The following is a 23,375-nucleotide window of genomic DNA, read 5'->3' on the forward strand; positions in this document are numbered from 1 at the left end:
CAGACCAGGGCTATGCTGCTAATGTGAACTCTTCTTTCAAAGAAAAGGATTATGTCCTTTTATTCTAAATGTAAGATATCTAAAATTAAGGTATTGAGTAGTACTAATATATTACTAACATGACACTGAAAATCTAAGCTGAGTAGAGCCTGAAACTCCCAGATAAACTATGAATATTGTAAAGAATTCCACATGTACCTCAACTAGTATTTGTCCCAGGGAGGCACCATTTTTTACAAGGACTTCATTTCATTTTCCACAGTCAGAAAGGACTTTATGCAACTAGAAAAACAGCTAAATATGAATACAGATCCAAGAGAGAATTCTCAAGAAGTTTTTTTTTTCTTAAAGACTTTGAGAGAATTTGCAATTCCTCTGATCAATCCTAATCTTCTATTTTAGTTTTATATATTTTAATAACATGCATATTTTAATTTTTAAGGCAGATGGTAAACTTTCCAGTTGGTCTGGTGAGATTTCTTGTCAGGGGGCAAACACTACTCACAAAATGGAATGCTTCATTTTATTAAGGGTGAGGTAAAACCAACTTGAGAAACTATAAAGAGCAAAGCTGCACAGGCAATGTAGTATGGCCCAAAATGTTTTGATTATGTTCTCTTCCTTTCCATTAGGCCAGGGTAGCTTTCTACCTGCTACAACGGAAAACAGGAACTGCTATGAAGCCTGAAAATAGATACTCAAAACCCAAATCCTAGGGCATTTTAGTAGGCTTAGGATCTTGAAAGCATTTTAAGTAGTAACTGCCCGGCTCTTCAAAAAGAGCTCCAAAGCTCTGCTTCAGAACTTCAATTCCATTCACACCTTTTGCTAACAAAGGTGAAGAGCTTTAGACCAGTTTAAACTGCAAACTGCAATTTTATTAACACTGTTTTTCTCTCAAACCAAGTTCTTCATGCTGACATTCCCAGTGTTAGGAGGCACAAATACCATTAACCATCTTCATTCTTTGCATCACCAAGGAGTTCTTTCCCTATCTTGTTCTGAAGGATGAACAAAAGCTTGAGGTGTACGTTTCAGAAGATAAACTGCTGCATGAAGACCCCCTATGTTCACCCAGACAGTATGTACCTTCCGCCAAACATGTCCCATTCCAGATAATGCCTGTGTATACACAAAAAGGACAGAAGTAATTAGCAGACAATCTGTAGACCAACCAGCAGTGTAGTTGGTAGTAATAAACTATGGGGGAAGAGAAAACAAATCCTACTCAAACTAATTTCCCTAAGTTTAAGTAAAAGATCCTAACGTTGCCACAGGGTGAATTTTGGGGCTAATTTACAGCACCTTGGTAAAGCATTTCTTGTCCTGAGTAAGTAGTGCAGCTCGGCCTGTCCCTGGTCTACAGACACGGCTCATCTCCTGTAGGCAAGCTGGATAAAGGTTCCAGTTTCTCTTTTTGGAGCCCATCCTATAAAAGAAGGTCCAGTGAATCAAACACTTAGTAGATAAACATCTAGAACTATATGAAATGAGAAATTAAAAACTCATTACAATAAGAAAATGCTAAAACCTAAAAAAATAGTTGCCCTTTAGAAGCCAGGGCTTTGCCATTATATGCCAATAAAATGAGTAATCTGACTTATTAGTAAACGGCTTAGAAATATGAAACAGATGAGCAGGGCACCTGCATGGCTCAGTTGGTTAAGAAATATGAAACAGATGAACTGGCTACAAAACAGTTTTTTGACAACTATAATAGTTATATAAGTTGTCCTCTTAATGACTGTAATAAACAGATTACATAAACCAAACCAATGATGAGAAAACATTTATTCTGAGAATTAGAACCAAGTTTTCCTCAGCCTTTGTGAAGTATCCTGTAATTCAGCAATGGGCCAGGAAGTGGATTAACCTGTGATGGTCAGGACCAAAATGTAGTTAATTCATGAGTTCTCAGAAGAAACAAAATGGGTGAATCCATCATATAATTCTTAAGTGAAAAAGTGCTCTAAGTCTACTAAAAGGAATTGAAGATTTCTGATAGAATGAGCTCTTAGAAGGTAAGTTTAACAAGTGAAGGTAAAACTCATTTTTTAAAAGCCAAGTCCCACCTTTTTCCAAATGGCATGTCTGTTACAATAATGTCCACAGAGCCAGTTCTCAATGGCAGATTGCAGATATCCCACTGAACAGCATCTATGGGCAAGCCCCAGGACACTTTGCTATGGGGACAAAGGAAATGTGCTTATTCTGAAGTATGAAATCTAAAAACATTTCTGAAGAGACTGCTATAAAATACAAAATGCTACTAAAATGACAATATCAGTGACATTAACAATAAGCAAAATTTTAAACCAAAATGTAGAAGAAATCCTAAGTTAATATGATAAAACTTTTCTAATGACAAAATCTGTAATCACAATTTAAAAAATGGTTAAGGTTGGTTTCAAAAGATGTCTGGTTTCATCTACAATTTAAGAAAATCGATTAAGGGGTAAACAAGATTGCAACACAAAGAACTACAAAAGATGACTGACAACAGTAATGAAGCAGTAAATTATATAACAATGTAAAACATCAATGAACACAGGAAAGAGATTATGAGGTGACACATCTAAAGTTTGGTAGATCTTTCAATAACAGGAAACCTAAAGAAACAGATACGTAAAATTAGTAAAACAGAGATACTTGTTTTAAAATTGAACATGTATCACACAATGAAAAAATAAGACAAAAAGAAGGTTGAAAAAACGTAACAAAAGAATATAAATGATACAAATCCTCCTCATTAAGGCAAAGCTGCTGATAGAACAAAATACAACAGGCAATAAGGCACAGGCTAAGAATTAAAGGCAAATAAAAGATTGTGAGCAGAAATGAATGGTTATTCTATTGAGAGTTAATGAAGAATTTAAGAGAAAATGTGCAATAAAGGCAGTCCATAACGGGGGAAAAAAGCGCAGATTATCGAAAATAGCCATATCAATCACAATCACAGGTACCAATAACTGCAACAAAACAAGTGAACAAAAAATAGTAAAATCAAGACAGATTGATAGAAATAGTACAGGTAGAATAGACAAAAAAGGTACAGAGTGTCTGAAAAGCAAGATAAAATAGAAAATAGAAATAATTTGTTTGAAAATGTTTTATCAGGTTTCAAAAAAACTGGTGATGTACTAAGCCCCAAGAAAATTTCAATAAATACGCAACAAAATGTACCATAAAAATTAATCAATAAAATAAGTTAAAACCTTTCAACTACTTAGGTACAAAAACTGATCTAAACCCTTGCTATTCAAAGTTGGGCCACAGCCCCAGCAGCATCAATATCACCCATAAACTTGCTAGGAAACGCAAAACTCCCAAGTCCCATCTGAAACCTACTGAATCTAGTTACCAGGATCCCCAGGTGACTCATATGCACATTAAATTTTGAAAAGCACTGCCCTAAACAACTAGATCAGTGAGACAAGTACACAACCAACGATTTAAAAAAAACCAAAATAGAGAAAATTTATCATTAAAAAAAAACCACACACAGCATGTAACTTAACAAATTTTAAAAACCTCAACAGGAAATAGGAATAAAGAAACAAGCAGTGAGCATAAAAACATAGAACAAACAGTATATGAAAGAACTAAACAAAGCACTGGTGATTCTCATCAATAAAGGGGAAAAAAATTAGCAAAGAAGAGAATAACCAACATACAGACCTAAAACAGTATGAGGCATTCCATGTATAACTAACAAATAGGAATATCTGCATCAAATAGATACATATTTTTTAAAACCACTGATTTCTATTTACAAATACAAACCTCACATTAAGGGTTATGGAGGCAGCTGTTTCTAGGTTTGGTGAGGCCAATTATGGGACAGAACCACTTCCCTGGGCTATGTATTCAGGATATGGAGCATCTGTACTTCAACAAATATGCTGACCACTACCTACTCCTGCCACTTTCTGAGAAAATAAAGGGCATCAGCAGAGGAGAACACAGAAACAATTTTATGAGGCCTCTGGTAAGAAATGGAAGACCAAGTGACATTTCAACCAATTCTTCCAAAGACAAATGAAACTGAAAGAACGGTGAAAGGCCGGCACAAGTGGCATCACTGAATGTAACCTGGAGTAGTGGGCCAGGGCTTAAGATACTGTAACAACAGATAGATTAAAAAAAACAAAATTTCCCAGACACCAATGGACTTCCAGTGCATAGACAGGATATGCTGAAGGACCTTAGAATATTTTGCTTGCAGGAGAGAGGATTTTGGAGGAGTGGGATAGGAGGAGGGGGACTCTGGGGAGCCCTTCAAATGTCTGATGTCAAGCATCGTGTGACACAGAGCTAAGATTTTTCTTTATGGATCCAATGGGTCTAAAACAAACAAATACATAGAAGGTACAGAGAGGAATTCAGTTCACTAAAAGACATGACTAGAACTCCAAGCCGTGCAAAGACGGAATTGAGAGCCTTCAGAGACAAAAGTCATTAGAGATGGTGACAGACTGAAAGGCCACTGGTCAGGATCTCCTATAGGTAATGTGAAAATGGCTTTCAGCTTTCTTCCAACTCTGACACTGCTTTAAAGTGCCAAATAATAGAGAAAGGCTGTAAACTGTAGAATTTCTACACAAATATGCAGTCATTTAGAAAAGACTATATAAAAATATTCAAAGTGTTTGAAAATTTGTAAAATTAAAATGAATCAACACATTATTTTTCCACTATGTAGCAAAAAAGATATACAAATAAGAAAAAGGAAGACAGAAATAAACAGAGTTGCATGGGGCGGGGAAATTACAGTAAAATATTTTTGTAAGTTATTTTCAATAAACGGTTTTAAAATTTAATGGTGTCTCACAGTATGTTCATTTTAGTTACAATGATGTCACCATGCACTGGGGGTATTAATTCATGAAGTCAATATGAAAAGTGATTATCTAAGTCTAAGAAATGCTACAAAATCTTTTAAATTTTTACCCTTCTTTAATTTGGCTCTTGGTCAATAAAGATGAGATGTTATTTGCTGCTCTATTCACAGCCAACGGATTATTATCACCAGCAATATGATAACAGTTAGACCATTCAGTAGCCCCCTAAAAGACAATAGTATGTATTAAAACCAAAGTATCAAACTACAAAAAACAAAAACAAAAAAACCCCCCAAAACCCAGAAATGATTAAAGGGAAAATCATTTCAATTGACTGTCAATAAACTAGACAATCCAATCCAATAATCCAATGGTTTTCTAAAGTGGTAGAATACTGCATGTTGTGAACTTTGCTATTCCCCTTGCTTGAAAAGCCCTCCTGTTCTTTCTCACTTGCTGAACTCCTATGCATCTTTCAAGACCTAGCTCAAATGTCACACTCTTTCACATCAACCCCAACTCTCTTAGCTGTCTCTCATTTGCCTCCCCAACCCAAAGCACTTTGTTACATACTCTGTCACTGCACTTGTTTTTAATTATTTCTATACCTGTCTGCCTTTCAAGAAATCTCCCTAAGGACAAGTCTCATATTTTATGCAGTCCCTCAGGCAGCAGTGTTTGGCACATAGTAAGCATTACAGACCTGAAATACAACCATGGTTTGAAAAACTTAACCAAATTAAAGTGACCAACCTATACCCTTTTGTGATTACAGGATTTTATATAATCTGATATATTGGGGTATTTGAAAATTTCAAAATAAAATATAATATCCACTGCATAGGCCTTTGAATGATAACCACACGCCTGAAAAGATTCTGTAATGTTAAGTCAGAAACATGTCAACAGAACATAAATACCGATGTTACATATCATTTGTGGAATGGAGGTGACACCCTACCCTAGGCTGAACAATGTTCCATGTAGATTCACACGTTTCTGATATGAAAGCAGAGGAAGTTCTGCCCTCTGTTTAGGGATGAGGAACAAATAACTCTTCTTCCTTTGTAAACAGTAATACACCCATATCCATGAACACAAGGCTTCATCGCCTTTTCTTTTTCCCACACACTCGAGAGTGATGTAGAAGAGACCTACAGAATTTAATGAAAGCCTCTCAAGTGATTCTGATTCCCCAACACTCATTTTTTTGTCTCAATCTGTTTAGACTTTCGGCCTCTGAAAAAGATGGATTTTGTAGTACTTCCAAATTTTAAAAGGAGAACTCTAGATCACTATTTTATACTTGGGTGGACAATTCTGTATACATACTGTCAATCATTTCATAACTTCGTTCATTCTGATCATCAGTATAGATTTTTCTATATTAACATTCTCATGTCTACTCTTACATGGAAATGCCTCAACCTTTTTCTATAACTTTTTGGAGGGTGGGCTCTTCTGGACTCTGTAGCTCTGTTGTATATTTCTTGATATGTAGTAACTTTCCCTTCTATTTCAGACATAGGTACATCAAGGTTTAATGCTAGAGAGGAACACTTTGCTTTGTTTCTGGAATTCTTGACAACAACTGAGTTTTCTCTGTGGGCAGCTCTTTAGTAACAGTAAATTTCTCTAGCTCACACTACCAGAAAACAGTAGTCATCTAGACTACCAAGATTTCCTTCTGGGATTTTAGCTCCCAAATGACACATGTCATTTTCTAATTGCAATTTGAATATTATTTTTCCCTTTGTGGGTTGCTTTGGACTTGTTCATCTGTCCAGTTTCTGCCCACTCATAGAATCTGTGTATCTCCTTGCAGTTTATTCCCACTGGCTTTAGATACTCTATGTAAGAAATTACTATGTCTCATAAATTTAAGCAATCTTTTCAAATAAATTTAAGCAATTTTAAAGAGGAGCACCCTCTTCCAAATTATTTGTAAAAGTTTAGATAATACTGATTCAAGGAGACTCTCCTGTTAAATGTTCTCTACTTAGAAAATGCCTTTCCATTTCCTGTTTTGCTTTAAGTAGTTTTTGAGTCCTCTTAGTATCACAGTAATTTTGAAAACTATTTAAGAGTGTTTGTGTGTGGGCGCCTGGGTGGCTCAGTTGGTTAGGCGACTGCCTTCGGCTCAGGTCATGATCCTGGAATCCCTGGATCGAGTCCCGCATCGGGCTCCCTGCTCGGCAGGGAGTCTGCTTCTCCCTCTGACCCTCCCCCCTCTCATGTGTTCTCTCTCATTCTCTCTCTCTCAAATAAATAAATAAAATCTTTAAAAAAAAAAAAAGGAGTGTTTGTGTGTAACCATATTAGACTTCCTGAAAAATCTAAATAACATTATCATAGGTTTCTCCATTTTACAACTATATTTACTCCCTCCAAGAGCCTATGTGGATTAAGAAGCATAATCTCACTTTATAGAGATGGAACACCTTCCTCCAGTTTATGCTTGTGCCTTCGAGTCTACCAGCTTGTCTTTTATAAAAAAGGGACTCACCAGTTTGTAACTCTCAGCCTCCTCTGTAATCCACTGAGTAACCATCACTTATAATCTACCAGTCCTTAGCTAGTTGTAATAAGTGGTTATATCCTTCACACAAAAATCCCAGCTTTACTAGTGCAATTTCTTTTTTAATTTTTTTTTTAAACTAGTGCAATTCTTTTAAAACTCTTGGGGGTCCACTGACCCAACTCTGATGATTTCATTATGTGTAATTTGCCCATTAGGTCTAGAATATTCTAGATGTATCACTTGCTTATCCAAAAGATAAAGAAACATCATTACCTCTATTGGTATTGCTCCTGTTCCACACATCGGATCAACTATTATATCAGTAGGCTGAGGAGCACAGAGCCTATAGAAAAGAAAACAGCCTATATGAAAAGACTTCAATCAATAGCTGGGGCTTTCACACTGACTATTCCTGAAGCTATAAAAGATCAAGGACCTATTATGCTAGCATAAAGAAACACTAATCAATATTCATTTTAAAGATCAATTTGTAATTAAGAGATTGACTCTATATCCTAGAGCTTAAAAAAAAATTACGTATAACTAAAAGTACCCTCTGACTCATCCAAAATCACATTTCACTGACAGATGGAATTTAGCTTCCATATCTTTTATTTTTTTGGGGGGGGGAGCGAAACCCGGGAGCTTCCAGATCTTTTAATATATACGTGTGTATCTATCTATCCAGCCATCTCTTTAGAAAACACAGTTTTATTTTGTATATAAACCTGTATTGTTCCATAAGAAAAAAAAAACTCAACTGTTTCAAATAAAACATGTATTGATAAGTATCGATAATAAGTTTATTGGCAATTAGACATTTAGTATTCCTTTCTTTATGAATTTAATTTTAAAGGTAAGAACCTTGCCAAAAATAACTGCTTTACTTTGAGCACTCTGTATTTGCCAAGCCATGGATTTAAGCTCTTTGCATTCATTATCTCATTTAATCTTTTTAACAACCCTTCAGTTTTTCTGTGGATTCCCCAAGATTTCTCAGTATCTTTCCTATAAATACCCCTTCCTATGCAATCATCAGTTTTTTTTTATCTTGAACTAGCTTACTTAGGTTTCTAATAGTTGCACCCAAAAGAAGTCTCCATGTTCCTGGATCCTACCATAATGCCTGGCAATACATTATAAATGTTTGTTAAATGAGGGAAGGAAGACTGGGAGCTGTTCCTTTATCAAATGGGCCCAGTATTCTATTACTGTCATTATATTGATAGGTTCTAATTGTGCTGAACTGTGACTCCATGGGTGAGCAGAGTGAAAGAGGAAGCAAAGACTGGAAGAGAAGGAACTATAATAATTAATAAACAATTAATCAATACCAGGATATACGAGACACTATGTAACAGGTATTAAGCATATATTTCTACATCTACTCCTCACTAACAATCCTTTAAGTTTCACATCAAACCCATTTGCAGTCTGGAGAACAGAAACCTAGAGAAGACAACCTGTCCTAGAGGTGGAAAGAAGCACCCAATAAAAGGGCAAAGGACAAACGAGAAAGCAAGCTAGGTCTTGCACTTGAAAAAGTGGAAAATCCTCGATGATTCCTGAGATGCTGTGAGTATAAATTTTAAAAATGTTAGTAAAAGGGCGCCTGGGTGGCTCAGTTGGTTAAGCGACTGCCTTCGGCTCAGGTCATGATCCTGGAGTCCCGGGATCGAGTCCCGCATCGGGCTCCCTGCTCGGTAGGGAGTCTGCTTCTCCCTCTGACCCTCTCATGCTCTATCTCATTCTCTCTCTCAAATAAATAAATAAAATCTTTAAAAAAAAAAAAAAAAAAAGTTAGTAAAAGCTCCCTGTGTTAATTTACACATTATACACTTTTTTTGCCCCCGCCCCCTACCCCCACCCCATATCATACACATTTTAAAAATCTCTGCTTTCAGGGCGCCTGGCTGGCTCAGCTGGTAGAGCATGTGACTCTTGATTTCTGGGTTGTGAGTTAGAGCCCCACAATGGGCTTAGAGATTACTTAAAATAAATAAATAAAAATATAAAAACCTCTGCTTTCATCCGCTTCATGGCACAGAAATTAAACACAGCAAAATTTGCTGTATTTCCCAACATACAGTATATCCTTTGTAAACAGAAATGTTCAGAGGCAGATGAAAACTACTGTTCTCATTTTAAAATCAAGAAAACGGAGACGGTAGTTAAGTGATATTTTCAGGATTACAAGGAATCAACATTGGATACAAGAGAAAGAAACAGATCATGTGCTTTTCATCCTGTTGTTTATCCACTAAATTCCAACACAGTACTTCACACAATATTCAGGTGTTTTAAAGGGAAAACTCAAATCAAGGTGTCACTTTTTAAAAAGATTTATTTTTTAAAAGATTTTATATATTTATTTGAGAGAGAGAGAGAGAGAGGGAGAAGCAGACATCCTACTGAGTGGGGAGCCTGACGAAGGGCTTGATCCCCTGACCTGAGATCATGACCTGAGCTGAAGTCAGACACTTAACCAACTGAGCCACCCAGGTGCCCCATGATTTATTTATTTTAGAGACAGAAAAAGAGAGAGACAGAGAGAGAGCAGGAGGGGCAGAGAGAGAAAGAACGCAGGGTTTGGGGGGGAGGGAAGGAGGGAGAGAGAGAGAATCCTCAAGCAGATTTTCCGCTGAGCACAAAGCTCAACATGGGGCTCGATCCCAGGACCCTGAGATCATGACCTGAGCTGAATCAAGAGTCAGACACTTAACCAACTGAGCCACCCAGGCGCCCCCCAAGGTGTCACTTTAATCTAGATAGCAAACCCATTCTCTTACCTAAGCATCCCATAGGCAAGAGTAGATCTAAGTGTTGTAGGTCCAAAATGTGTGATATTTCTTCGGTGGAGACTCTCTTCTGTCAATGCAATGCCCACAACAATTTCATTATCATGGATGTTCAAAAGAACCTGTAAAAGAAAAACAAAAGAGAATAAAATAGGGGCACTTGGCTGGTTCAGTGAGTAGAGCATGCAACTCTCAATCTCGGGGTTGTGAGTTTAAGCCCCACATTGGGTGTAGAGATTGCTTAAAAAGAAAATCTTAAAAAAAAAAAAAAAAAAAAGCTTTAGGATTGCTCACACTGCACTAAGATTTTTTATTAATTAATTTTTTTTACTTTATTATTGAGCTATACTTTGCATAAAGTGGACAAATCCCAAATATACAGTGCAGGGAATTTTTACCTATATACACTGTGTAACTGCCACCAAGATAAAGATATACAGTATTTCTAGCACATGCCAGAAGGCTCCCCTTGTCCTCTGACAGTCGGTACCCACCAAAAGTAATCATTAATCTGACTACCACCACCACAAATTAGTTTTCTTTTTTTGAACTTCATATAAATGAAATCATCTAGTATGTACTCTTAAATTTTAAAACCTGTTTTACTCTTTTCATTCACTGTAAGTTACTATAAGCAGATATCCCCTGAATTTTTACAATATCAACATATTTTGTAGGTTTATGGGTTATACATATTTTTTAAAATTTTAACTTTTTGAGAAATTTGAGAGAGAGAGAATGAGGGAGAGAGAGAGAGCACGAGAGGGGGGAGGGGCAGAGGACAAAGCCGACCCCCCCCCCGCCCCGCCCCCAGCAGGAAGCCTGATGCAGGATTCCATCTGGGACTCCAGGATCATGACCTGGGCCGAAGGCAGTCACTTAACCAATTGAGCCACCCAGGTGCCCCAGGAGGCTGGGGTTTATTTTAAATATGTACTCCACTTTTTTTAAGTAGTAAAACTCTACAACCAAGACACAAAAAAACCAAAATAACTGCTTTAACTCTGTTTGAATTTTATAATCTGAAAGTCCACATAATGTAAAAAGTACTAGATTAAAAAACTCAAGGCTTTTTTTTTTTTTTAAGATTTTATTGGGGCGCCTGGGTGGCTCAGCCGTTAAGCGTCTGCCTTCGGCTCAGGTCATGATCCCAGGGTCCTGGGATCGAGCCCCGCATCGGGCTCCCTGCTCGCGGGAAGCCTGCTTCTCCCTCTCCCACTCCCCTTGCTTGTGTTCCCTCTCTCGCTGTGTCTTTGTCAAATAAATAAAATCTTTAAAAAAAAAAAAAAAAAAGATTTTATTTATTTGCCAGAGAGAGAGAGCATAAGCAGAGGGAGTGGCAGGCAGAGGCAGATGGAGAAGCAGACTCCCCACTGAGCAGGGAGCCCGATGTGGGGCTCGATCCCAGGACCCTGAGATCATGACCTGAGCCGAAGGCAGCCACTTAACCGACTGAGCCACCCAAGCGCCCCAAAAAACTCAAGTCTTAATAGCTCCCATCTACCGAGCACTTAGTATACAGCAGGTATCAAACCAAATACCAAAATGTATTATCTCATTTAACTTTCAGGACACACTTAAAAGTATATGCTACTGATGGCTCCACTTGAAAACAGAGGCTCAGAGACAGTATCTTGTCCAAAGTTATGCAGTTGTAGAGTCAAAATCTGAATCTAGATTTGTCTCATAGCGCATGCTCCTGTTAACCACATCCTATTAGCTCTGTGGCCACAATGTAGCCGTCCATAAAGTTGGTTAGTCTAAAAATGCTACCTATCTGTGACAGCCTTCTTGAATCATCATAATCAGAGCCTGTACGTACCTCCACATCAAAGTTGGTCATGTCAGCCTTCCACTTAAAGTAATCTTGAACAGCACCCCCAAAATCTCTTGCAGCCTCATTTGAGGAAAAGCAATGTTTCTCTCCTGCCCGGTTGCATGTGACTCTAAACTTCAGCACTTCAGGATGAGTTTTTTCTTTTGAACTTTCATCCTTCTCGTCTTTGCAAGATGCCAAATCATCACCTACTAATGTTGATATCTCTTCTCTGATGGCTGGATTTTCATAATAGTCTAAGATATGGGAATCTAAGGTATTGTTAGTGAATCCTTTTTTATCATCTTTCTCATCTGTCTTGTCTCCTTGTCCATTATTAATCTTCTCTTTACCTGAACTCTGATTCATCTTTTTGCGCTTTGTTTTTTTTTTCTTGAAACTGGTGTTAATTTTCCATACTTTTAAAGGGTCTGACCATGGAAGCTTCCCAGCCAGTTCTTCAAAATCCTTTAGAACTTCTTCCTATAAAGGACAGAGAATGAAATCCATGCATCTCTCACCACTTTCATTGAACAAATCCCTACACTTTGCCTATAGACTACATTAATCATTACACTGGGGGTGGTAGGAGTGCAAAACAGAAGAGGAAATAAGATAATGTCTACGATTAAAGAAATTAAAATTTCATTGAAAATTAAGATAAATACAAATTAAGCAACTTAAAAATAATACTAGACTGGTAGACCAGAAGTTGGGCTTTAAGATTAAAATGTAAGCACTCAGAAACTATTAAAAATGGTTGCCTCTAGGGAGGGTAAGTGGGTGGATGAAAAACGGGAGGGAGGGCCTCTCACTGACTGACTTCCTTCTGAATTTTGTGCTATGTATATATACTACTTCTAAAAGCAATTTTTTAAAAAGTATTATTATTTATTTACTTATTTTTAAAGTAATCTCTATATCCAACGTGGGGCTCAAACTCACGACCCCAAGATCAAGAGTTGCACACTCCACTGACTGAGTCAGCCAGGTGCCCTTAAAAATTAGTATTTTTTAAAAGGAAAAAGAAACCAGAAGCAGTGAAAAATGTATCTCTCCAATTTCTAATAGCACCCAGAATCTTTTTAAAATGAAGCTTCCAAGAATGAAGCAAACTGAATTGAGTCAACTTCTGAAGAAGATAAAATTTGAAGAAGTTACTGGGGGCTGCTATTTTATATTACGACTGCTTTTTAAAATTTTGTTCATGGATCTGATAAAATCTAGATCTCTAATATTTTTAAGTCCAAGCCCCTTGAACACTGCAGCTCTTTACAGTTTTTGCTTATACACAATTCATTCTTTGCAGCTAATTAAGCTGAAGAAGCCTGGGAATAAAGTTTGAAACAAGGTTAATAAAATTCTTTGCCTAGGATACTGTTTTATTTTTTATTTCATTGACACTGATTTGTAGACAGAAAGCAAAGTTGCTTATAGAAAGCTAAATCATGGCATGTAATATGGCTGGTAATTGATGAAATTTGATTAAAGATTTTAAATGGCTGTATAATAAAAAAAAAAAAAAAAGTAAATCTGATCGGGTGCCTGGGTGGCTCAGTCGGTTGAGCGCCTGCCTTCAGCTCAGGTCATGATCCCAGAGTCCCAGGGTCAAGTCCCGCATCAGGCTCCCTGCTCAGCCAGGAGTCTGCTTCTCCCTCTGACCCACCCTCCTCTCATGCTCTCTCTCTCTCAAATAAATAAAATCTTAAAAAAAAAAAGTAAATCTGATCATGCCCCTCCCTTGCTTAAAGCCCCTCAGTAGCTTCCCACTGCACATATAATATCTAAATTCCTCGAAGAGCCCAACATAATCTGACCTCTGCCTATTTCTCTTACATCACTTCAGAACTGTTCTCTCCCCCACTCCCTTTTTACCTCTACTTTGAAGATACTTGCTTCATGTGGTCTCTGCACTGCTGGCTCCCTTCTCATTATTAATAGTAATTTAAAAGGCATATCCTCTGAGAGACCTGCTCTTCATAAAGCTGTCCTTTCAAGTCATTCTCTTCCCATTTTATTTTACAGAGCTCAGCATTATCTGAAAGTTACTAGGTTTATGTTTTGTTCACCATCAAGGCTTCTCCCAGAAATCGGGTGGAAAGGACCTGACCTGTCTTGACCACTGCTGTAAGCCACATGTCTAGAACAGGGCATGGCATACAAATAGTGCTCAATAAATGGCTACTGGATAATGTGATTAATGTTAAAATGGGTGGTGCAGGGCCGTGCTGCCCAATTCAGCAGCCATTAGCCACATGTAGCTATTGAAAGTAAAATGAGGGGCACCTGGGTGGCTCAGTTGTTAAGCGGTCCGCCTTCAGCCCAGGTTGTGATCCTGGGGGCCTGGGTTTGAGCCCTGGGTGGGGTTCCCGGCTCAGCAGGAAGCCTGCTTCTCCCTCTGTCCCTCCCCTGTTCGTGTACTCTCTCTCACCGTCTCTCTCTTTCGAATAAATAAATCTTTAAAAATAAAAGAATACAAGAAAGAAAGTAAAATAATTTAAAATGAAAAGCTCAGGAGCACCCGGCTGGTTCAGTTGGTAGGACATGTGACTTTTTTTTTTTAAATGTTTTATTTATTTACATGTGACTCTTGATCTCAGGGTCATTAAGTTCAAGCTGCACACTGAGCGTAGAGCTTATTTAAAAATATATATATATTAAAAAAACAACAACAAACCTCAGTTTCTCAATCACATGAGCCACATTTCACACGCTAATGGCTAGTGGTTACTGTGTTGGACAGTGTAGACCCAAAACATTCCAGTGAGAAGGTTCTACTGCAGAGTGCTGGTATAGACAGTGTATGCTACTGACGATCAAATTAGAAAGAGATCAGTGTTCACTGATGGAACTGAGACTTGAAATGGGGAGGAGGGAGGGTTTTGATACTAACTGAAACCTGATGAATAATGGTAAATTTCGGTTCGGCAAATTCAATTCTATTTACAAATTATTTCCCTTTTATAAAGGGCAACTATAGGACTTGGAGGTTTAATGTGATGGAGAACACCGGCACAGCCCCTTTCTTTCTCCAGACACCATTCTAAACACCACCAACAACGGAAGGGGCGCCTAGGTGGCTCAGTTGGTTAAACACCACCAACAACGGAAATAACGACTTTATCTTAATAGAATCTACATACCTGTAACCTTGAACCATAACATAACAATTCTAACATAAGAATTCCCAAGTGTAGTGAAGGTCAAACAGAGGTGCAGGAAGACACCAGAGGAAGAATGCCTATAGATTCAGACAAAGGTTAGAGCAGTCTGCGAAGTTGTAGCAAATAAACTGTTCTTTGGAATAGCAGAGAAGTATGTATACTGACAGAAGGAGCTTCCCTGGACTTCATTTATACCAAGAACAAGCAAGGGAGAGAAATGGAGGCTAAACAAGGAATCTTAGAGACATGCTCTATTTGCTATGTTGATAAGGTAGAGCTTGGAAAGAGATGTTTTACAGTGTAAATAACCCTGAAGCTGCTGATCTCTTCAGGCTAGAGAGAAGTACTGGTTAAAAGAACTTAGGCAATAGTATGGAAATTATACCTCAATAAAGCTCTTAAAAAAAAAAAAAAAGGAAGAGAGACCTCATTGACCTACAACCATTTGTCAGAAGGAACTTAACAGCAAGCAGGGGAATTTCTTGATGGCCTGGAACAGTTCCTGGTTCCTCCCACAGGAGCCTATCAGCAGCAGGTCCAGGAGGAACTTCCTCATTCACAGATGAGCAATCATCAAAAGTTATCAGCACGAGATTTATATGAACATAAGAAAAGGACAAAGGAGGAAAGGAACAGAAAAACAAAGAGCAGACAGAAAACAGTGGCCAGAAAGACAGTGCCACAGTGAAAACAGTGATCAAGCATATTATGATAGAAAAAAAATGGAATGAGGAAATACCTTGGTTAAATAAGAGCTCCAAGCAGAGATATAAAAGCAGAAAGATGAGGTGAGCCACCATAAAAAGATTAAACAGGAGCTTGTAGAGTTCAAAGAATCAAGTGGAATGAAAAAATAAAACCATTGCAAAATGGAGACCATATTGAAAGCACTACATACAAAAGACACTGCTGAAAACACAGTAAGGGATGTGGAGAAAGGTAAAGCAAATACAACGCAAGTGGGCAAAAGTAAAAAAAAAGATTAAAGAAAATCTTAAAACATGAAAGAAAGTCAAGAGATCCTACATATGTATAACTGGTTTATCTGTGAAGAAAGGATTTGAGATAATGAAAGAAAAAATTTAGGGGCAACTGGCTTAGTTGGTAGAGCATGTGACTCTTGATCTCAAGGTTGTGAGTTTGAGCCCCACACTGGGTGTAAAGTTTACTTAATAAAAAAATAATAATAATTCAAGAAAAATTTCAAGAAATGTATGTGGATATGAACTTCTTTACAGACTGTCATGTCTTGACAAGGCATTACTGACAATGAGACACATCCTGGTGAACTTGTAAGACTTCAGAGATTACAAATAAAATCTGGGCATGAAGCAAAAATATCAATAAAGCAACAAATAAAGGAGAAAAAAACAAGATGGCTTCAGAATTTTCCATGGCAACATTTAATGCTAGAAGAAAAACAATACTGCCTACAATATTTTTCAGGAAGAAAAGCGTGACTCCAAATTTTATACCTAAACTCTTCATCAAATGTAAAGGTGAAAAACAATCATTTCTGAACTCATGCCATTCAAGAGATAAAAAGAAAACAGGGATTATGATTACGAGCAGAATCTGTCATTTGTAAATATCACAAATTGGAATGTAGTTAAAGGAGGAAGGAAAGAGATGCTGACATCTTCCTCTGTGAAGAGATAAAAGGACAGACGTTAAAGCTCATTAGTAAATGTATTTAAAAGCACTGGGGTTGGGGTTCTCAGTGGCTCATTTGGTTAAGCTTCCAACTCTTGATCTCAGCTCAGGTCTTGATCTCAGGGTCATGAGTTCAAGCTCCACTTTGGGCTCCATATTGGGTGTGGAGCCTACTTAAAAAAAAAAAAATTAATAGTAAATAAAAGCACGGGGGTCAACACTAAGAAAATAATAAAATTGGAGGGTGAAAAAGGAGGAGGGGAGATGTGGAAAATATGCTAACTTCATCACTGCTCTTAGCAGGGATTCAAAAACTACTACATAAAATAGTAGTTTAAAAGTTATAGTTATGGGGAGCCTGGGTGGCTCAGTTGTTAAGCGTCTGCCTTCGGCTCAGGTCATGATCCCAGGGTCCTGGGATCGAGCCCCGCATCGGGCTCCCTGCTCTGCGGGAAGCCTGCTTCTCCCTCTCCCATTCTCCCTGCTTGTGTTCCCTCTCTCGCCGTGTCTTCTGTCAAATAAATAAATAAAATCTTAAAAAAAAAAAAAAGTTGTAGTTATAATAGAAGAAACCTTACAGCCGGGGTTTCAGCACCAAACTAAACAACACAAAACAAAAACAAAACTTTCCAAACTAGTATAAAACAATGTGGAAAAATGCGAAGAAAACACATAAAGAAACTTTAAATAAGAAAAAGCTGAATGTGTGTAACATAAATGTGACAGACCAAGACCAAACATTTCTGACCTAGCAATAAGTACTGGTAAGATAAACTATTTTATTAAACAGAAAAATGACCCACAGATTGAATATGTAGATGGATATATACAGGATATTTGCTGAACCACTGTAGTAACAAGAGTATGAAAACCCTAATGTCCTAAATGGGAATGACTGAATTATGATGTAGTGAAATCCAACATGATATTGGCATGATCTTCAAGATACAGGAGAAAAGGCACAGCACAGAACAGTATGTGTGGCATGCTTTCATTTGTGTAAGTACATAAAATGCAAATATTTATAAAATATCTCTAGAGGGATATCCAATAAATTGGCAGAAGTTGTTGCCTCAAGGGAGGGAACTGCATGGTTTGGAGATGGAGGAACAAACACTTTTCACTGCATATCCTTTGGGTCTTTACAATTTTGCTCTAAGTACATGTATTACCTAGTTTAAAAAAAAACCCATATAAAGCACAAATAATATCCCCTTTTTTTAAAACAGGTTAATCAATTCATGATATCTGAATACTTAAAAAGGACTTATTAGAATACTAATTAATATGCTTCTCATAAGATATGGGACAGTATAATGCCACAAACAAACTGATGGTTAACAGAAAGCAAGAAGCAAATATTTAAAAACAAGGGTATGGGGCTATGTTGCAATATAAGTCCATAAAGGGAAAGGCTTAACAATTTTTCATGGTCACATACACGTCCTTGTACAGATCTGAAAATCTACCTTAATCCTTGCTGCTCTTCTTTTGGGACATCCACCAGCAAACTCTTTTGCAGTTACTTACAAAGCAATTCTGAAAAGCTGGCTCATGTAGAACCACTACATAGTATCAAATCCACCTCCAAGTAGAGCTCAAAACCATCCAAAATAATTCAAACTCTAAGATGCCAAAAACATAGGAATTTAAGAAAATATTAATAAAGGCCAGAATTTAAGATGGAACTTTATAGGGTTTTTTAAATTTTTTTTTTTATAGTTTTTAAAAATGCCTGTTAGCATTTACTCATGTACAGAATTGGCTGTTAAAATTTCCAAATACTAAGCAGCAAAAATTTTCAGTAGCCTGCCTGTTATGTTCTAGTTTTATTGATATGATTCAGTTGACAATAATTATCAGAAGTCTGCAGGGTTATAATACTAGTGCTGAAAGTTACATTTTTAGTTAATAAAATTTTAATCTATTTTCAGCCTGAATTCTTTTATGTCTGGTTTTATTTTCTCTAGACTATGGGTTCATATCACTTTGATCAGTTACTGAATAATGCTTTGGAAATCAACCTGTTGCCAATAAATAAAAACTAGAGAATTAGGCAGTATATCACAGATTTTAAAAACGCTCTGTTTCTAATATAGGCAATAAAACTGAAAGAAAAAAGTTTTCAAGCATCTGACTCTGGAAACCTGACCAAAAAACAATGTGGAAAAATACTAAGGCCTTACTGCAATCCATTTTTCAAACTTCCAACTTAGGCAGCATATCAATATTTAGGAATCAGATGCTAAGTACAAATTGGAAACAAAGCTGTTGTCTTAACAAATGAAGGAGTATTTAGATATTGTTTTGACTTTATTTCAAAAAATGAAGTTAGAGAAGAAAGGGCAAAAGGAGAACTGTGAGAGAAAGTGTTATTTGTAGATGATTCAGTCACTTTGATTCACAGTCTGGAAGCAATTCTATATATAAGCAAAGCTAATCTAAACTATATACTTTTTTGGGGCGCCTGGGTGGCTCAGTCGTTAAGTGTCTGCCTTCGGCTCAGGTCATGATCCCAGAGTCCTGGGATCGAGCCCCGCATCAGGCTCCCTGCTCAGCGGGAAGCCTGCTTCTCCCTCTCCCAGTCCCCCCGCTTGTGTTCCTTCTCTCGTTTTGTCTCTCTCTGTCCAATAAATAAATAAAATCTAAAAAAAAATAAAAATAAAAAATATATACTTTTTTGTAAGAAAGTCAAACAATTTATTTTGTTTCTTATACACTTCAAGATTTTTCTATATTAATAACTTATTTTTTGTTATTCTTTCATCTTTTACAAAAGAGATGTAACTGACATACAATATTATTTTAGTTTCCATGTGTACAACATGATTCAATATTTGTATATATTGTGAAATGATCACAATGTCTAGTTAACATGTCACTCTACATAGTTCTAAAAATTTTTTGTGTGATAAAAACTTTTAAGATCTCCTCTATTAGCAACTTGCAAACATGCAGTACAGTATCAGTAGTTATAGTCATCATGCTATAAATTACATCCCCAGGACTTATTTTATAATTTTAAGTTTGTACCTGTTGACCCTCTCTCACCTGTTTTGCCCACTACCCACAATATTCATTTTTTTAAAAACAACTCTTGGCTGGGGTGCCTGGGTGGCTCAGTCAGTTAAGTGTCCAACTCTTGATTTCAGCTCAGGTCATGATCTCAGGATTGTGGGATCAGGCCCCACATTGGGCTCCGTGCTCAGTGGGGAGCTGGCTTGAGATTCTCCCTCTCCCTCTGCCCCTACTCCCCTACACACTCTCTCTCCTCTCAAATAAATAAATCTTTAAAAATAAATAAATAAAGGGACGCCTGGGTGGCTCAGTCGGTTAAGCGTCTGCCTTCAGCTCAGGTCATGATCTCAGGGTCTTGGGATCGAGTCCCGCATCGGGCTCCCTGCTCACCAGGGAATCTGCTTCTCCCTCTCCCTGTCTCTTCCCCCTGCTCATGCTCTCTCTCTCAAATAAATAAATAAAATCTTTAAAAATAAATAAATAAATAAATAAATAAAAACAACTTTTGGAATGGGCTGTCAACAAATTTCTGATTTTTATTGTAAAAGCCTCCCAGTATTCTATATTACAAAAGGAGCAGTAATGCTAAACGATAGAATGCAAAATGTGGGAATAATCTCTTTGGGGAAGATGGCTGAAAGTCAGCTACCATGTTTGGGAAAACTCACCTTTGTTTCTTTGAACTGGTAATCTTTAAACTGCTTAACAACCACAAATAAGTTATCAACTGATCTCAGACAATGAACCTGGAGAAGAGAAAAAAAATGTTAGAAACAAAGTTCTAAGAAAGCTTTTGAATCACATGAACTATCAACATTTAAATATAAAAATTAGGTATAAACATTTTAAAGAAGCTAATACCTGTAATTTGTACTTTAAATTTTCCCCATATCCCCAGTCTCCCATGTTTTTGGTTACCCATTAGCTTCTATTTCCCTACAGAAATGTAAGAACGAAGATGGAAAGATAGCTTGAAGTGCTACTGGGGAAACACAGGTTTAGGGGAGAAAGGAAGATAAAGAAAGTCAAGTGGGGCTTTATCATATTTCCCTCTTGGCTCCCTAGGGTACACTGTAGAGTGTAGTGGTTAAGAGCACAGGGTTTGAGGCCCAGCTGTTATTACTAGCTGAGCGACTCTGCAGAAATTACTTATTCCTAAGCCTAATGATTAATGAGGATAATAAAAGCACCTATCTTCACAAAGCTGCTGAGGTTATTAACTAAGATACTGGGTAGAAAATATCTGCTTGCCAATACATCCCCCAAATACTTACTGGGTGTCTACTATATGCCAGACACTAAGAACACAAAAAACCCCAGACAATTCCTGCTCTCACGATGCTTATATGGTAATGAATATTGGTTAGCTTTTATTCAAGTGGGATGGCAGTTTGCTGACTTCTCCCTTCAGTGATTCCTAATTACTTTTGAGCAAGAATTTCTTTGACACAGATTAAAAGAAAAATCTCTCCTTATTTGCTTCACCACCAAAGTCTAAACTTCAGCTAGATGTTGAAGTAAAGAAATTCAAAGACATTTGGCAGATAGTCAGAATTTCTTCAAAAGTCACACAGGATTCTTTCTAGTGAAACTCATCCTCAGGAAATATTAGGATCACTTCTAAAAACATAGGAAACCTACTAGTCAAACCTACAAATCAGTACCGGATGGAAAATGAGTAATACTTTAAAATCACCAGATGTGGGGCAGAGCAAAGAAAAGCAAAAAGGATTCAAGAGGGGTCTGTAAGCCAGAAAATAATCATAAAATGACCTTTTTAGAAAACTATTTTAAATATTGCTTCATTCAAACCTGAGCCAGACTTTCCACTGAAATGTCAAAATATATCTTGCCCCGGTCTTTGCTGATTTTGCATGATGACCCCAATTTCTCTCTCACTTCATCTGCAGCTGTTTGCTCAAAACCAGTAGGTACAGTGGCTCCAACAGTGACTTGGAGGTGCTCAGACTCACTTCTGGGATCACTTCCTGTCACTTGTATAGACCTCCAGTTCTCATGAAGGTTCACATCCAAGAGTTGGTTAGTGGCTTCTTGAACATCAGACATGTTGGCAGTGCTTCCAAGATTCCTAATACAGTCCCTTTAAAAGCAGTACAAAAAAGAAAAAGAGATAATGCCTAAACATATCACCTCATATTTCAACTATAATTAAAAACACCTGCTTTGGAGGGTTAGCAGAATAACAAGGCAACACAACTGATACTGCCGTATGAAGTCAACACACCTGAATCAATATTCACCAAAGATAAAAGGATTGAAGAACATGGACACAGAGAACAGGATGTAAACTGTGCTATTATTTAAAAAGCAATATAGATGCTACGGAAGAAAAGGAGACAGAGAAATAGTATTTCCACAGCACGAAATGTCTGGTTTGGGACCATCTGTGTTGATAATAGCCACCACATACTGTTAACAATTCCCCAACAGTGGCTGCTAGAACACATTCAAATACATTTCTACATCTAGTCCTTTTTCAGCCAGTAGTTAAGAACATAGGGCTTTGGAATTGCAGATATGGGTCTGAATTCTTGCCCTCACCATTCACAAGGTGAATGGCCTAAAACAAGTTTATTCTCCTATTCCTAAATTTCCTCATCTGCAAAAACGGGAATTAATACCTCTCTAGTTCTAGAGTTGTTGGGAGACTTAAGTGAGAAGAACATACTGCCAGGCCCACGATTAAAACCTTCTAAGAGGATATCTATCTTCTTCCTGTGAAGTGGATAGTGAGTCGTGCATTTAAAAAAGATTAACTGAACATCTACGATATAATGACTGCCAATGTTTGAATGTCTACTACAGGCCAGGCTCTGGGATCCATGGACTGGCAACGGTACCTGTGAAACGTCCTGTCTGTAAGCGGAGGGGCGGGGCGGAATTTAGAGAGGTGGGTAGTGGGGATCAATAGCGCTCACTAGATGTCCCAAAGGTTTTGTGACCCAAAACAACACAAGTAGGCACAGAGTACCTACAGAGTACCTGTTCTTGCTCTGTGCCCGGGCAGGCGACAGTGTATAACACTAATAAAAGTCAGTTCCAGCCCCAAAGGAGCTCATAATCCCTGAGAATACGACTTCCATCTTCTAAATAAAGCAGCTGAAGCCCACGAAAGGACAGACATATCCCGCCCAGGGTCAGAGAGAGCCGATCACTGGCGCAGGCTAGAATGAAACCCACGTCTCCCGACTCACACCCGCAGGGCCCCAGTGACAAGAATCCTGGGGTGCGGGTGAAGGCCTAGAAGAAGCAACAAAAAATGCTCCGCAACAGGATGGGGTTGAAGTCCAGTTCGGTGTTGGCTCGGGTCGCAAGACAAAGGTCGTCCCTCCCTCCCGAGGGTCAGATGCGCCACACCCGCCCGCTCCCACCCACCGCCCGGTTACCGGCCGCCAGCGCAGACCCTTCTTGCTCCGCCAGACCAACGCGCTCAGCTCACGCCGCCGGAAGCCGCCTCGACTCCACCGGAAACGGAAGTCAGGCTGCGCGATCCCAGATGCGCAGAGCTGGGGAAGTGCGCCCGCGAAAGGTCGTGGAGAGAAG

At 38.0% G+C, this 23,375-nt stretch overlaps 1 protein-coding gene across 3 annotated transcripts; it reads right to left on the reverse strand.

Moving 5' to 3' along the window:
- Nucleotides 1–509: 509 nt before the first annotated feature.
- THUMPD3 (THUMP domain 3 tRNA guanosine methyltransferase) lies at nucleotides 510–23,320 on the reverse strand. Of its 3 annotated transcripts, none has more exons than XM_078075674.1 (10): nucleotides 23,236–23,320; nucleotides 21,624–21,912; nucleotides 20,480–20,557; nucleotides 11,983–12,459; nucleotides 10,152–10,282; nucleotides 7,636–7,705; nucleotides 4,951–5,066; nucleotides 2,073–2,183; nucleotides 1,306–1,429; nucleotides 510–1,122 (listed from the first exon to the last, which is right to left on the reverse strand). In XM_078075674.1, the coding sequence occupies exons 2-10, from the start codon at nucleotides 21,876–21,878 to the stop codon at nucleotides 973–975; spliced, it is 1,512 nt and encodes a 503-aa protein (XP_077931800.1). In that variant the 5' UTR covers nucleotides 21,879–21,912; nucleotides 23,236–23,320; the 3' UTR covers nucleotides 510–972. The 3 variants fall into 3 exon arrangements, with proteins under 3 accessions (XP_077931800.1, XP_077931793.1, XP_077931803.1); XM_078075667.1 differs by having other exon boundaries at nucleotides 23,219–23,315; XM_078075677.1 differs by lacking the exon at nucleotides 23,236–23,320 and adding an exon at nucleotides 22,815–23,139.
- Nucleotides 23,321–23,375: the final 55 nt, after the last annotated feature.

Source organism: Halichoerus grypus, chromosome 1 (assembly GCF_964656455.1).
Source record: "Halichoerus grypus chromosome 1, mHalGry1.hap1.1, whole genome shotgun sequence".
In the NCBI taxonomy this organism is placed as follows: Eukaryota; Metazoa; Chordata; class Mammalia; order Carnivora; family Phocidae; genus Halichoerus; species Halichoerus grypus.